Here is a 16,765-nt window from a genome sequence, read left to right as displayed (position 1 = left end):
TTGGGTTTTTTTTTAAAAAATAATATTTACTATTTTGTACTTTTTCTAGGTGATATGTTTTGTATTTTTGAAGCTTCTTTTTACAAGTACAGTATTTGGCTATCTTACATTTTGTCCTCTTACTAAATAAATCATCAATTTATGTCTGTGATACTGTAACACATCTTTATCATCTGAGTTGCTTATATTGTTGATATTGGAGTTTTTCCCATATTGTCTTAAAGATCATAACTAGTTTTGCAGGTAGAACTGCTGAGTAACCTGCTCTTCTTATTTTCCTGCCTACACTGGTCACCTGAGTATGATCTTGCTTTTGTTCAGCTTTGCTTTCAGTCCCATTTTCATGACTTTCACGGTTGATTTCCTCTATTATAATTTATCAGTATTATGTGAGAACAGGATCATTTTGTGTGTGAAGCAGATACAGTTCACTTGATTTCTATTTATGTGAAATTTCTGGATTGGTATCAGATTGAATGTCACCAGATGTTTTGTAGGTATGTTTGAAAGTGGTATAAGGAGGTGTTTGCTTTCTTTTTTCTGTTGATGGAGTACAGGCACTATATATTGCGTTGTCTTTTTTTTATTGATTTGAGCTGTGAGTTGTATACCATGTATTTTTGGTAGCCTTCATATCAGAACATTTTCCTGAGTTGCTTTCCTGTGTAAAGATTAGACAAACAGACTTTTAGAAATTAATAAACTTTTTTTAAAGCTTGGTTTGAATTGAAACAGTATTTTTTTTTTAGTTTTCTTCCCTTTGTGAAAACATTAATGTTTCTGTATTTCTCAGCATGTTTAGAAGAGGAGAGGAGTTTGTATTTTTTTCCCCACTAATGTCACTGGGATTATCTTCTTTTGTCTTTATAAGTATGAATTTGTATCTTTCTTTAGTTATTTTGGAGATAAAAGCATGTTTTTTGACTGACTGTGAAGGTTATCCAGAATGTCTTGTGCACTAAGCAGCTAACAAAATATGAAAAAGGTAAATGGTCTCTCATGTGAAGACTAGTCACTTTGGAATTAATACTACTAAAGCAATAAGCATACAGGTTACTCAGTTGCAAGCCACACTTAAAGGTCCAAGAATCACTGCAGTGTGATAGACACTGTACACACCTTTCTATTTAGACTGAAGAACTTCAGCACTTACTTTAAAATAACTTTATACTATTCGTGTATTTGAACAGACACACCCTATCACCATGATTGCTAAAATAATTCTATATCGTGTAATAGTAAGTAAAGCTACACTGTTTGTAAATATATTTATTAAGCAGAAGAGAAAAATGCTTTGAAATTAGTGTGTAATTAAGCATCTTCACTAGAGAGTATGAAATTGCAGACTGAAGCCTGTCTGCAGCTGTCTTGAAAGGGAATGCAGACAAGTGGGTTAATATGAAGAGCAGTAATAGAAAAAAAGCCTGATATGCTGTGGCATTTGGGGATTTGCATATATTGCATATTACTAGGCATGAGCAATAAGTTAAGCTTATGTCTTTAAGTTAAGACATAATATTATTGCTGTAGGAAACAGTGAGGATTTAGATAAATCATAGAATCAAAGAACTATTCAGGTTGGAAAAGACCCTGGGGATCACCAAGTCCAACCATCATCCCTACTCTACTAAGTTCTCCCCTAAACCATATCCACCAACACCACATCCAAATGACCCTTAAACACATCCAGGGATTGTGACTCAACCACCTCCCTGGTCAGGCTATTCCAGTGTCTAACCACTCTTTCTGTGACAAAATTGTTCCTAATGTCCAGTCTAAACCTCCCCTGTTGCAGCTTGAAGCCATTCCCTCTTGTTCTATTGCTAATTACCTGTGAGAAGAGACCAGCACCAACCTCTCCACAATGCCCTTTCAGACAGCTGTAGAGACTGATGGGGTCTCAGCCTCCTCTTCCTCAAACTAACCATTTCCAACTCCTTCAAGCATTCTTCATAAGATTTATTCTCTAGGCCCTTCACCAGCTTCATTGCCCTCTTCTATATTCGCTCCAGCACCTCAATATCTCTCTTGAATTGAGGTGCCCAAAACTGGATATAACACTCCAGGTGTGGCCTCACCAGTGCTGAGTACAGGGGGACAATCACCTCTCTGTTTCTGCTGGTCACACTATTTCTAATACAAGCCAGGATGCCATTGGCTTTCTTGGCCACCTGGGCACACTGCTGGCTCATATTCAGCCACTTGTCAATGAGAACCCCCAGGTCCTTTTCTGCCTGACACTTTCCAGCCATACTTCCCCAGGCCTGTAGCCTTGCCTGGGGTTGTTGTGGCCCAAATGCAGGACCTGGCACTTGGCCTTGTTGAAGCCCAGACAATTAACATTAGTCCAGTGATCCAATCTATCCAAGTCTCTCTGTAGAGACTCCTTATTCTGATGCAGATCAATGCTCCTGCCTAGCTTGGTGTCATCTGCAAACTTACTGATAATACACTCTATGTCCTTATCAAGATCATCAATAAAGATGTTAAACAGAAACAGTCCCAACACTGAGCCCTGAGGAACACCACTTGTGACTGGCCCCAGCTGGATTTGACTCCACTGACCACCACTCTTTGGGCCCGACTGTCCAGGCAGTGCTTCATCCAACAGATCATGTGTCATCCAGGCCATGAGCAGCCAGGTTTTTTATGAGAGTTCTATGGGGAACTGTATCAAATGCTTTTTGGAGGTCCAGATAGGCAATACCCACAGCCTTTCCCTCATCCAATAGTCGGGTCATCAGGTTATAAAAGTAGATTGGGTTCATCAGGCAGGACCTGCCTTTTATAAACCCATGCTGACTGGGCCTGATCCCCTGGTTATCCTCTATATGGCTTCTAATAACACTCAGGATGATCTGCTCCGTGACCTTCCCTGGTACCAAGGTCAGACTGACAGGTCTATAGTTTCCCAGATCCTCCTTTCTGCCTTTCTTATAGATGGGTGTTACATTTGCTTTCTTCCAGGCCATTGGCACGTCCCCAGTTAGCCAGGACTTCAGGTAAATAATGGAAAGTGGCCTGGCAACCATGTCTGCCAACTCTTTCAGCACCCTTGGATGTAACCCATCCAGTCCTATAAACCTGTGTGTGTCTAAGTGGTGTAGCAGTTCTCTGACCACTTCCTCTTTCATTGTGATGACCTCATTCTGCATATCCTCCCTGTCTCCTAGCTCATGTGGCTGTGTATCCATGGAACAGCTAGTTCCACTGCTAAAGACTGAGGCAAAGTAGGCTTTGAGCACCTCAGCCTTTTCCTAATCCTTTGTTACTAAGATTACCTTTGCATTCAATAAAGAATGGATATTTTCCATAATCCTCCTTTTGCTGTTAATGAACTTATAGAAAAAATTTTTGTTATCCCAAACAGCTGTAGCTAGTTTGAGCTCTAGCTGTGCTTTGGCTCTCCCAATTTTTGCCCTGCATAGGTTCACTTCATCTTTATAGACTTCATGTGGGACCTGTCTCCTCTTCCAAAGGTCAAAGACTCTCCCTTTGTTCCTAAGGGCCAACAGAAGATCCCTGTTTAGCCAAGCTGGTCTCCTATCCCCATACTGGTTTTTCAGCACATGGAGACAGCCTGCTCCTGTGCCTTTGAAATTTCTTTCTTGAAGCATGTCCAGCCTTCCTGGACTTCTTTATGCTTCAAGGCAGCCTCTCAAAGGGTTTTGTCAATCAGCCTTCTGAGCAGGTCAAAGTTTGCCCTCCAGAAGTCTAAGGTGGCAGTTTTACTAACCCCTCTCCTTGTTTCTCCAAGGGTCAACAACTCAATCATCTCATGATCACTATGCCCTAGACAGCCTCCAACTTTTACTTCCCCCACAAGACCTTCCCTGTTCACCAGAGGCAGGTCCAGGAGGGCACCCTCCCTGATCAGCTCACTTAATCAGCTGAACAAGGAAGTTATCTTCCACACATTCCAGGAACCTCTTGGGATGTTCCCTTTCTGCTGTGTTGTATTCCCAGCAGATGTCTGGGAGGTTAGTCCCCCACAAGAACAACAGCAAGTAACAGATATTTCTCCCAGCTGCTTATAGAAAGCTTCATCCACCTCACTGCTTTGGTTGGGAGGTCTATAGCAGATTCGCACAGTGATATCAGCTTTATTGGCCCTTAACCTAATCCAAACACTCTCAACCTCATCATGCCTGTACTCGATTTTCAAACTCTCACAGTATTCTCCAACATACAGGGCTACTCCACCCCCTCTCCTTCCCTTTCTATCCCTCCTGAAGAGCTTGTAGACATTGATTGTTGCACTCCAGCAGTGTGAAGCATCCCACCACGTTTCTGTGATAGCTACTATGTCATAGTCTTCCTGGTGCATCATGGCTTCAAGCTCCCCCTCTTTGTTGCTTGTACTGTGTGCATTGGTATAGATGCACTTCAGATGAGCTTATGATTCCAACACCTTTTTTCCACTGTGGGCTCCATTTCCTACCAGACCATTCTCAGATGCTTCCATGGTTTCTAAACACCTATCCTTTCTCTCAAATGAGATGACAGAGTGAGAATTCTCCCTAGTCCACTATCCTTCAAGCCCTGGAATGTTTCTCTTGGGCTTGACCTTAACAGGTCCAGTTATGTCCCTTTCCCCCTTCATATCTAGTTTAAAGCCCTGTCAATGAGCCCTGCTAACTCCTGCCCCAAAAGCCTTTTGCCCCTCTGGGACAGGGCATCCCACCTGCCACCAGCAGGCCAGGTGTCTCATATAGCATCCCATGATCAAAAACCTCAAAGCCCTGCCTTTGGGACCAGTCACATACCCATGCATTGATCTGCAGACTCTTCCTGTTTATCTCTTCAACCTTTCTTGCAACAGATATAGGGACAAACACTACCCATGCTCCAGACCCCCTAACCAGCTGTGCCAGGGCCCTGAAGTCTCTGTTCATTGCCCTTGGACTTCTTGTAACAATTTCATCACTTTCATAGTAGTCAGAGGACTGCACCAGATCAGAGAGTTTCCTTTTAACATCTCTAATCTGAGCCCCAGGGAGGCAGCAGACTTCCCCTTGGGATGGGTCTAGTCGACAAAGGGGCCCTTCTGTTCCCCTCAGAAGGGAGTCACCCACCACAATTACTCTCCTTTTCTTTTTAGTTGAGGAAGCCTTAAGGCGTGGGGGTGAGTGACAAGCTGTAGATGACTCACCAGATGGATCTACCTCTCCCTCTTCATGTGCCTGGCCCTGAAATTCCAAAGCCTCATACCTATTTTTCAAGGGCAACAGGGAGGGTGGGGAGGGGCTATGAGGGTTTTCATTTGTCTCTCCGAGGAGGAACCTCCCTCCATTCCTTCCTGTCCTGTGAGTTCCCTCCTTCTGTCTGATGATGGGAGGGGAGAGGATCCATCACTTGTTTAAGAACTTCTTCCTTCTGCCCTTGCCTCAGGGTGTGGCTTCACCAATCTATTTCACTTTCAATGATGTTTCTTAACCTTTCTACCTCCTCCCTCAGTTCAACCACCTGCCTGAGCAGATCATGTCCTTGCTCATATCACACACAAGCTGTGTCATTGGCTCCCTCTGGTACCAGTGCCAGGCTCGGGCATTCACTGCAGCCCCAGCCCTGCACGGCCTCGTGTCTGCACAAAAGCTCAGTCTGAGTTCCCACATTCTTTCTCACTGTGGCTTTTGGTAGTGCTGTGACCATGATGGTCTGTCTAGCTAAAAGGAAGCAGCCTCTGTTTGCTGCTCCTAGTGTACCCTCACGCACACCCACACTGAATGGCTTGTGCCAACCCACTAACCTGGCTCGGGCTGCTTTCTGCGATGGCCGCTGCCGGTGCTGGTGTTGGTGCTGTTGTTGGCATTGGTGTTTGGCGTTGGCATTGGTGCCGGTGCCGGTGCCGCGCTCCGCCCCGCGCTGCCGCTGCCCTGAGGGAGCTGCTGAGAGGCTGCTTTTAAATTTTGCCACGATTCTTAAACACGCCCCCTGGCACCTGCCAATGAAATGCATGTCTTGAGAAGTCTTGCACAGAATAATGTAAAATTGTAATTTTAGTTAATATGGTGGCTGGCTCACATGTTTGTTGGAAAACAGTCCCAATCAACTTTTTCAGATAGCTGAACAATTGATGTTTTACCCCTTTAACCACTTAGATATCCGCCTTTAAAACTTACCATTCCATCAATATAGAGCTTGCTGTTCCCCAGCTTCAAGCACTGTTTAGATAAAAGAGTAAATACTTGTTATGGAAGAATATTAGTTCATGGAAGTTCTTTATGTAAGAATGTTGGGAGTGTTAGAACCTCTGAGGAGGTGAATGTCATAACAAATTAGAACTGAAGATCTAGTATTCTGACTACATGGATGGTTTTAGACATCCAAAGACAGCAGCTTCAGAAAGCTGAATTCTTCTACCAGTTCTGGAGTTACTACAGTTTCCATATATTTGTTGTCTTAGCAAACACTAATGAAAAAGTGTTTGCTTTAATTACCTCCTATTCTAAACAGATAATTAAATAGACATTATGTTTTACTGAAGTTATTTGCTGCAAGGGTTACAATTCTTTTTGAAGTCCTTTGTGATCAAATAAACTAATAACAGATTATAATTATGGTTCTGAAAGATCATCATCTTTAGACTGTGAATATACTGTTTATCAGGGTTAAAGGAGAAAAATTTGGATATTCCTGTTCATTATATTACTTATAGGCATTGGAATTCTTCACTATGAATTATTATAATCTAAACAATAACATATGGGAAGATCATAGTACAAATAAATAAAACACTGATTGAAGTCTAATATAATTCTTATGAAAGGAGTTTTTCTCCTCTTGGAGCTATCTTAGGAACACATTTATAATCTCACTTTCCAAAATAAAAATAATATTATAATCTTATTTTTAGAGTTTTCGTTTTTTTAAAAAAATAGTACTTTTTTCAGTGGTAGAAGATGCATTCCTTGCTCAGACAAATAACCTGAACAACACAACAGGAAGAAAACAGCTTTGGGCTGGTTTTATATCTAATTTATATTAAGTGTGTTAAAGCAAAAGCCAACCATCAGGAAGTCTCATATCCGTGATGTAATAAACAAGAGCTACAAGGGTTGGAAAAGAAGGGATGAAAATTGAAATAATTTGATGCTATTTTTTACTTGCATTTGTTAGGTGGTTGTTCAGTTATTTAACTGTTTATAGAGTTATCCTTTGCCATTTGTCAGTTATATGTTTTTTTGTGAACATTGCTGCAGAAGGGAAAGGACTTAAGGAATAATTTGAAAACTGAGAGGAAGGGGACTTCCCTTGTGGGCTGCAGGCAGGATTGTGTTCTGTGAAAAATGTGAAAAAAAAAAGAAGGACATGAAAATACACTGAAACAGGTATAATTGGTAGCTGCAATACATTCAGGATGGAAGGGATACAGGTCTTTGTTGGGAAAGAAGAGTTATGAAGGGTCTGCAAAGCAATTAGGAAATAAATCAAAGTTAATATAATGAGAAAGTAATAAGCTCATGGTGCAGCTCAGGCAGCAGCTTATTTCTGACAGTTTATTGATAAGAGGAGAATATTATTTTTAACAGCATCTTTTGAATGCTCATCAGGAGAAATAATTGGGTATGAGAGGCCAAGGCACAGTACAATGACCAAAGGACTTGTTATCAAAAAACAAAGGTTAACTTTTTAAAACTCTCAAGACTTTGACACTTTATTCTTTCATTGTTCATAATGTTTTGATACTTCTGTGATTCACAAGGGAAGTAGTTATATAGTAAAATTATGAGTATATTATTATGTTAAAAATATCTATATAAAGAAATACAAAACTATTTGATTTACCTTCTCTGAGTATTTCTAATATTAATGTTGATTGGGAAATACCAACAATGTTTATGTATGAAAAAATATAAGGAATTTCATTTTTAGAGTAAAGATTAACCATTTTACTTGCCTTTTTGAAATCAGTCTGCTGACAATGCACCTGTTGAACTATTTTGCTAAGTTCTTTCAAACAATATTACTAAGCAAGGGCCAGCTCTGCTGGGTGGAGTTTCCAGACTGCTGGTTAGTACTCGTCTACCTGCAGTGTGATAGAGTAATCTTGCCCACAGGAGTGGTCTCTTTTGGACCAGAAAATGAATGGGCTGCATGTGCATTATCAGCAAGACCTCAACTATTGGAACAAAAATTTCTGTTTAGAATGAAGGAACTACCCAATATTGCTAAACACCTCTAAATCAATAAGAATATTGTAGTGTCTGTGTCCTTCCTGGTCTAAGAGGAAAGAGAAGATATTTATCAGTAATTCTGCAAATTCAGTATTTACCTACATTCTCATGAATACCCTTTGATTAAAGATTAAGACCTCAGTAATAGCTAGAAAATGTCTATTGACAAAAGTTGTTTTCAAAAGACATTTAGTTGTTTTTCTTAAGGAGCTTATTGCTCTTGATTAGCTAAAGAGATAGTTAATGCTTCTGTCATGAGCAGCAGTGGTTCTGTCATACTGTCCTGAGTGACTCATGGAGAAGACATTAAGTCTAAAAATACTCTGGAGTTTTTTTTATGCTAGCTAAAAAGGCAGCTGCATAAAAGACTGATTTGCTGATATTGGTCATGATCAATGGTAAGAGACACTGCTAAAATCAGCATGCTCATCTCAACAAAGTATAACTATCTTGCTAATACACATTTAACACAATGTATGCTCTATCAAATGTTTTACAATGACGTCTCATAAAGAAGCAGCAGTGGAAACTGTACAAAGCATGAGGGAGAGCAGGGACATTGTGTTGTGGATGAGGCTCCTGCAGATGTCTCGTCTTCAAATGTTAACATCTGTAATTTCAAGCATGGAAATACAGATGAGTGACCTCTATTTTAACATGGAGTTAACCAAGCTGAGGCTTTTAAAGGTGTTTGTATATTTTTACACTTCTTTCCCTTCCAACTAATTTCTGCAGGGCAGAAATGATTCTTTTGGAGACCAGAATTTTACACAACAGCAATTAAAGCCCAGCAGAGTTGCTGGGACACTTTTCTGCTCTTGTAGCTGATGGAAAAGAGACACAGGACAAGGATTGCTTGGCTTGATGTGGCTCTGATCAATTTGTTCTACTTGGAGATGTCCTTGCTTATTGTAGGGGGCTTGAACTAGATGATCTTTACAGGTCCCTTCCAACCCAATACATTCTATGATTCTGTTTTTCTATTTTAGCTGCTTCCAGGTACTTTATAGCAATTGCTAGGTAGATAAAACCCAATCCAGGAAGTTCAGTAAGAAAGTAGGTTGAAAAAGAATTACCTCTATCCAATAAAATACAAATCTGGTTGTTTCTGTCCAAAGCTTGGGAACTAATTTTTGTTCACACTGTGTCTGCTCAGTGTGTTGTGCATATTTGCCAAATGTCCTACAGAAGGTTTGTCCCTGGAATGGAAATGATGGACAATACACTAAAATGTGAATGGTTAGTATCAAGTATTTCAGCTTATCTTTCTGTGGGAAAGGACTTTACATTGAAAACATCATTAACATTAAAATAAATAATCCCAAAATATTTTTCTCTATCTCATTTTAATATAAGTAGCTAAATTGTAATGTATCAGTTAAAAAATCTTTTGGGAAAAAGAAAAAAGAACAAACCGAAGCATTCCAGTACTATTCTGTGTACAGGACAATCCTTTTTTGAATAAAGCAGTACACTGAAGCAGAAAGAAGGAAAAAAAAACCAATCAAGTTGGACATTTTTGATTCTATGTATCTGAAATGGAAACTGTCTGTTTAGACTTAGACTTAACACATTTTACACCCAGTAATTAATCCCCAGCAGGACTGCTTATATTCTACAATTGTTCAGACAACTTGTTTATGTAGGGGAAGTTACAATTTTTGCAGTATTTAGCATAAGTGCAGTTTATTACTGAGGAAATAATGGCATTCTTTCTCCCATTCAGTCTTATTTGCCTGTATTTTAATTGTTTTGGCTAGGGGCACCTTGTTTAATAGTTATATTAAGCTTTGCCATGTTTGGGAACAGATGACGAAGACACAGTAGGAAATCTGTTTTCCCTAGGTACATTTGTAAAACTATGCATGTAATTTCTATTCACTGAGAAAGAAGAAAATAACCTCTCATTGTTTTGCAAATACAGTAGTATGATCCATTGTGATGAGTTATGTAGCTCACAAAGCAATTTTCTTTTTTGTGTGTGTGTTGCAGGTAGCATAGTGTACCTTGGGATGATGGTGGGGGCATTCTTCTGGGGAGGCTTGGCAGACAAGGTGGGAAGGAGACAGTCACTCCTGATATGCATGTCTGTCAATGGATTCTTTGCCTTCCTTTCATCATTTGTCCAGGGCTATGGCTTCTTCCTCTTCTGTCGCTTGTTTTCTGGATTTGGGTAAGCTCCTCTGGTTTTGTTAATTTCCACAAATCTGTATGTAAATAACATTTGCTTGTTTGCAAAAGCATGTTATTTAATGTAGAAATATAGTCTGTGTCAGGGGGTAGAGAATTAAACAAAATAGCTTCTACCTTCCCAAGTAACAACCTGAAGGTGAAAAATCATGACTTTAGGGGAAAGATAAAGACTGCAAATTGTGAGAATGAGTTCTGATCTTATTTTGCAACAGACTTGCTTAGTGAAATTTATCAACTTGCTTAACTCTTTTCTGCCTCAGCTTCTTTATATATTGCTTGTTCAGTCAGCAAAATAGTACTCTCCTCACAGGTATACTGCAGAATTCCAGTAATATTTGTAAAGTTTCTGAAGTCTTTGTGTGCATAATATTGTTTATAATAGCAATATCATAAAGATTGTAAAATTTAAAACAGGGCTGTAGAGTGTGCTAAATGTTACAGCTCTCTCATGGCCCTGTGTTTGCTTTAGTTTTCATTTAAATACCTTCTTAGTTTTGGGAAAAGTTTAAGATATTGATAATGGTCTATTAAGTTTATACTTTTCAATGTAAATGAACAGAGATTGAGATACACAAGTAAGTTAATACGAGAAAGCTTCTACTTTCACTGTACTCTTGGATAATCAAAACTCTGTTCTGCAGAATGGTTAGTTTAGCACTTTCGGTAATTGATTCAGATCAAAACTCCCAATTACAATTCCATTTCAGGCCACTATCAATCAATCCCTAGGATGCTAAACAGACAAGAGCTGGTGAGACCCCAGTATGCATTGTCTTAGTGTCACACACACAAAGTCCACTGCTTGTCAATGCCCTGACACTGTTGTGTAATGTTTGTGGTTTTACAACCCCCTTGAACTGGTCTGAAGAAGGATAGGGCTAGACACCAAAACAAAAAAGAGATTACCATAAAACTAAGTAATGTTAAACTAATTTACGAAGGGGGCTAGAAGGGCAAAGAGAGGTAGGGAGATGTGAGGAATCTCCGTAGTTTGTCAATTAGTTCTCAGATAGTACATAAAGAGAGCTAGAGGAAATGTCAACTGTTCTAATTCTTAAAACAAAACAAAACAAAACAAATAAACAAATGAACAAACAAACAAATCAACCCCAGCGAACCAACCAACCAACCAAAAAAATCCCATTCTGCTTCTTTACATATTTTTCCTCTCAAAAGTTACTATCAGTTTTAGGTGTTATGTTTCATCTCTCCATAGAGAAACATAGATCACATTGCATTACACTCACTCTTCTGTGATCCTGTCTAAGTCCAGAAGCTTGTTGTGCTTCTGCTTAGCATGCCCAGTTCTTGAGGGTAGCACTGGACTGTTGTGCCACAAAGGTTTGTCTTTTGGCAGACAGGTTTATGACATTGTTGGCTTTCACTCAGATTGTCTCTCTTGGGGCCTACAGCAAAAGACCTATTTGTCATGCCTCATGACAAACTTGCCTGCAGGGTCTCCTCCCCACCTGTAGCAGTAGCTTTTCCAGTAATGTACAATGCTTTACTCACGATGGATATATGTCTGGGACTGGGAAGCACGTACTATGATGTACCCAGCTATGACTAAAACGTCTTTGAAGGAGTAAGTCCTTTATATCTGTATCTTATATCTGCGTGTGGGTTCCCACTGTGTCCAAAGTCTGCTTACGTCATCTTTGAGAGCTGCATGAATAGATCATAGACAATATGCTACCAAGTGCTACTTTTTAAAATCCTCCCCCCAAAAAATCCCAACCACCAACAAAAAAAAACACCTCAGAAGACAACATGAGCCGCAGAGCCATTCCTCATAGCAATTACTGCAGAGAAAGATTCATGGCTGCCTCATGTTCGCTGTTTACTTCAAAGACCAGATTTCTCTTCAGAATAACCTCCTTCAGCTGGTATCGGAGTTGCATCTTATAAGTCACAGGTTTCCAGAACTGAATCTGTGTTTCATACCCTCAAGATGGAGGAAAGCCCTTCCTGTTTCTGTTCTCCCTCTTTGCCTGCCATAATGCAGATTTTTTGCCAGACTTCGCATGTTTGGAGCATTTCTTTTTCATCTGCTAGAATGCTCTTGGAGAATGCTTACTTTTCACTTGAGAGCCATATTCAGGATGGTATTTGAGAGCAGTTGTAACAGCAAGAGATATATCATGTCAAGCACCTTGAAAGAAGGGAGAGACTGGAATATTCCAGCTGCAGAGGCAGCAAAGTAAGTTCTTTTCACATTTAAACAGCTGGGCACAAATATACCCGCTGTCAGAGCATACATCTTACAGTTCTGAGTTTCCAGATACTTTGCATCAGCTGCTGTGCAAGAAGGCAAATTTTTTTGGTATTACTTACTGAAGTACTCCCAGATGTTTATGCCAGCTTTGAAGCCGTATCTTCTTGCAGCATGACACTAAATCTGGTTTGAATGAAATCTTTAACATGTATTGCATTCTTCACTACATCCCACATCTTGCTCTAATGAACAAGAAGTTGTGTCAACTGAATGGGAATAGAAATTCAACTTAATTTCTCCTTATAACTTCTCTTCATTTTAGATGTCCTGTCTTTAGATAGTAGATGTCAGATCTCCTTTCTTAGTGTATACTGAATGTATTCCTCTGTTATCAAGGGAGGAGGCTTTGTTCCTGTAATTTCCTGTAAATCAAAGACCCCAAATGCCAAATAAGAATAATTTCAAGAATAATTTATAAAGAATAATTATTCAAGAATAATTTCAAGCAAAAACCTGAAATATATGTTTTAAAGGCAAAACAGTATTGTTACCCACATTGGAGAAGAGCTTTCTGAAGTGTCAGTGTCACCCTTTGACTCAGGTCCGTCAACAATGCTCTTGGTCCCCTCCTGCCCCCAACCAGGTAGGGAAGGAGAAAGAGAAAAACAGAGAGACTTGGCTGGATTGAAAACTAAACTACACAGCTTTAATTAAATACCAATGATAAAAGAAAATATGTACAATTCTATACAAATGTGTTTAGGGAATATGCAGAAGTCTCTCGCCTCCCCCTTCCCCCAGCAACTCCCAGAGCATCTCCTGAGCTGCAAACAGTCCCAAAAAATCCCAGAGCTGCTGGAGAGAGCACAGAGTGATGACGGTCAGGAGAGCTTGAGCCCGGGGGTCAATGGTGATGGATGGACGGAATCCTCCCTGGACACCAGCCATAGATGGAAGAGAAGGGAAGAAGAAGCAGGAAGGAAGTTGTCTTCTCTGATCTCTGACCTTCCTCTGAGCTTACATAGATATATGGAATGGAATATCTCTGGCCAGTTTTGCTGTCTGTCTAACTCAGCCTCCTACGGGGGGGTCATAGATCTCCCCGTAGTGTCTGAGCTGGCAGAGTGAAGGTGTGACCTTGAAGACCCAGCAGTTAGAAAAACATTCCACTGTTTGTTATTGTTCCTAGCTGGAACACTCAGCTACTAGTTAAAAGAGAGTTTACTGAACAAAAAAAAAAAAATCAGTAAAAGGAAAATTGGCTTCATCCTGGCTCAAACCAGGACAGTCAGAGAGTTATCTGAACAATTTAATGTAATTAAAAGTCAATAAAATATTAAGAAGTATGTAAAAGATATAAAATAATTTATATGTATAGAGTTTAGACTGGTCTGTTACCTTCTAGATAATATAAAATCAGATTAAGAAGCATCAAAAATAAAATCAGAATCTGACAGAAGATTTTATTTCTAAAAAGTACTATGAAAAAGATTCTTCTCAGATTCTCTTGCAATCAAAATGTGGTTTATGAAGTATACTGCTCAGGCAAAAAAAATCCCATCAAATTATTATTTTTTATATCTGAAAAACCTAAACCTAGTAAAAATTTTGCATGCAAAAATGTGGTTTGGAATACAAAACATTATAGATAATATTAAGATATTACTGAGCAAAGGGCATTGAGGGATATGAAAGTCTGAAAGGTGAACTTACGCTACTGAAAAGAATAAAGACATGATGGACAATCTCCAAAATTATTTCCTTTTATAGGAAATAGTATAATAACTCTGATTCTTCCATTGATTAATATAGAATCAAAACTTGAGAGGAAATTTAATCCTAAAGTCTGATAAAGGTCTAGGGAGGCTTTAGACATGTTTTCCTACAAAGTCAAAAAAGCTGGACAAGAAACGGTGAGCTGCATTCATCCTTAGCCATTGGGAGAATGTGCAAAGATTTAGCATCAAAAGGCAGCTTCATAGATCTGTCTTTGAAATCATCAAAAGAAGGTTTGTCTAATACCAGAACATGATTCATAACATCACTGCTAACTTGAATGGTACTGGAGTGGTTGCCTATACAACACTGTCACTGTGAAGTAGTATTCTAAGCTAAAGAGTTTTATCTAACCTCTATTATACAAAAATCTTGTATTTTTAGTACAAAGCTGTTAGTCTACTATTTTTCATACTTTCAGGTAATTTTAGATGCAGTTTTTCCAAGTACAACAACGAATTTTAAAATAAATTGTTTTAATGTTCTCTCTATATTTGTATTCTCCCAGCAAATTTTGTACTGGTTGCTTTGAAATAACCAAAGATTATACAATTTGCAAAATTTATCATGCTTATCCACACTAAATATGGCTTCTAGATATAATCAGAGTTTTATTGCAGTAAAAACTAGCTGAAATAAATTTCCTGAGATAAATTGTGGTTTAGAAATTCTTCAGACAACCTTGTATGTTTGCTCCCAGATGAAGCAAATGAGCGAAGTAAAAAATGCTAAGTAGTTGTGTCCTATTTTACAAACCAGACACTATGTTCAAACTACAGTAATTTATTTTAATTTGCAAAAATTAGCAGTTTGGCCAAATTGCTTCTCCAAATCAACAGAAATATTAGGAAATTCAGTTTGGATGTGGTTAGTTTTTGTCACTGAAAGCTATTAAGAAGTCATTTTCCTGCCCTTCGCCCCTTGTGAATGAGCCTCTCTCTTGATATACTGTTGTACGCTGTTTCTTTTCCAGAAGACTTTAGACTATACTTCATTAAATCTGAGATGCAACATCAGACAGCGTTCTTAGCCCTTCCTCAGAAAATATCTCTACAGCTACCTGCCATGCTCCTTCCACATTACTGGGATCTACCAAACTAAGCTCATTATACAGTTAGAAAAAAACCAAAACTGTGGAAGAAGTTTCTGTAACTAGCAGTTTTTAGGTGATTGCCTGTGCAAATCCACCCACTCTGATTTTTGCCAGCACTTTTGTGTATCATGGGTAGTGACAAGAAGTTCTCAGTCTTTTATGTCCCTCTTCTCTTAATGGCCAAGACAGGAAAGACTTGCAAGTAGTCTGTATTCATAACAACTGTAAAAATGTTCAGATCTAGACCACCCAGCTGCTTTTGCATTAGTGTGTCTTCACTGTTTTGTATTATGTCATATTTATCTTCTACCTCTTCATACCCACTTGCTCCACTTCTTTCTCATGAAATAACTCGTGTCCTCACACCCTCAGAAGGTTGTAATCCCACCCCCTCTAATTCCTCTCCAGCTCCTAGCTGTCTCCCACCAATGGCTATCTGTGATTTTACACTGTGAGGTAATGAATAGCTCTGCAGGTGACTGGCTTCAAAGCTGATGGTGTCTGCCAAAACTGTAGACAGGCTTCTCAGTCAAGCCAAGGAAGCAGCTGGCAAAGTTTGAGCTTTCCAAAAAGCTTTGATCCATCCCTTGCCACTAGATAAAGGTTGACTAATGTAAACCTGGGATACCTGGAAGAGAAGTGATTCTTCCTAAGACTGTTAGGAGAAGAGGACAGTTTTGTTGTGAGGTGTGGCATTCAGGATGGGAAAATAAGATTGTACAAAATTGAGAGAAAGACTAGAAAAGTGAAACATATAAATAAGGTATAGAGCCTATATGATAGAAAACAATAAAAAGTATAGAATCATAGGAACATACAGGTTTGAAAGGACAACTGTTAGCCTAACACTACCAACTCCATCACTAAACCATGTCCCTAAGCACCACATCTACACATCTTTTAAATACCTCCAGGGATGGTGACTAAAACACTTCCCTGGGGAGCCTGTTCCAGTGCCTGACAACCTTTTTGGTGAAGAAATTTTTCCTAACACCCAATCTAAACCTCCCCTCTATAACTTGAAGCCATTTCCACTGTTTCTATTGCTTCTTACTTGGGAGAAGAGACCAACACCCCCATGGTTACAAACTCCTTTCAGGTAGTTGCAGAAAGTTTTACCGTTTCCCCTCTGCCTCCCTTTCTCCAGACTAAACACCTCAGTTCCCTCAGATGCTTCTCATAAGATTTGTTCTCCAGAGCCTTCACCAGCTTCATTGCCCTCCTCTGGACTCACTCCAGCACCTCAATATCCTTCTTGTAGGGAGGGGCCCAGAACTGAACAGTGCGCAAGGTGCAGCCTCACCAGTGCTG

General features: G+C 39.4%; 1 protein-coding gene across 1 annotated transcript in view; it reads left to right on the top strand.

Moving 5' to 3' along the window:
• Nucleotides 1–16,765, top strand: part of SV2C (synaptic vesicle glycoprotein 2C) — an 80,626-nt gene that overhangs the window by 12,561 nt on the left and 51,300 nt on the right. Inside the window, exon 2 of the mRNA XM_010005544.1 lies at nucleotides 10,170–10,350. Coding sequence (XP_010003846.1) covers nucleotides 10,170–10,350 — 181 coding nt within the window. The remainder of the gene's footprint in view (nucleotides 1–10,169; nucleotides 10,351–16,765) is intronic.

Source organism: Chaetura pelagica, unplaced genomic scaffold (assembly GCF_000747805.2).
Source record: "Chaetura pelagica isolate M959 unplaced genomic scaffold, ChaPel_1.0 scaffold169, whole genome shotgun sequence".
Classification (NCBI taxonomy): domain Eukaryota; kingdom Metazoa; phylum Chordata; class Aves; order Apodiformes; family Apodidae; genus Chaetura; species Chaetura pelagica.
Note: the sequence above shows the minus strand (reverse complement) of the source record. Positions and strands in the feature narration are given on the sequence as shown.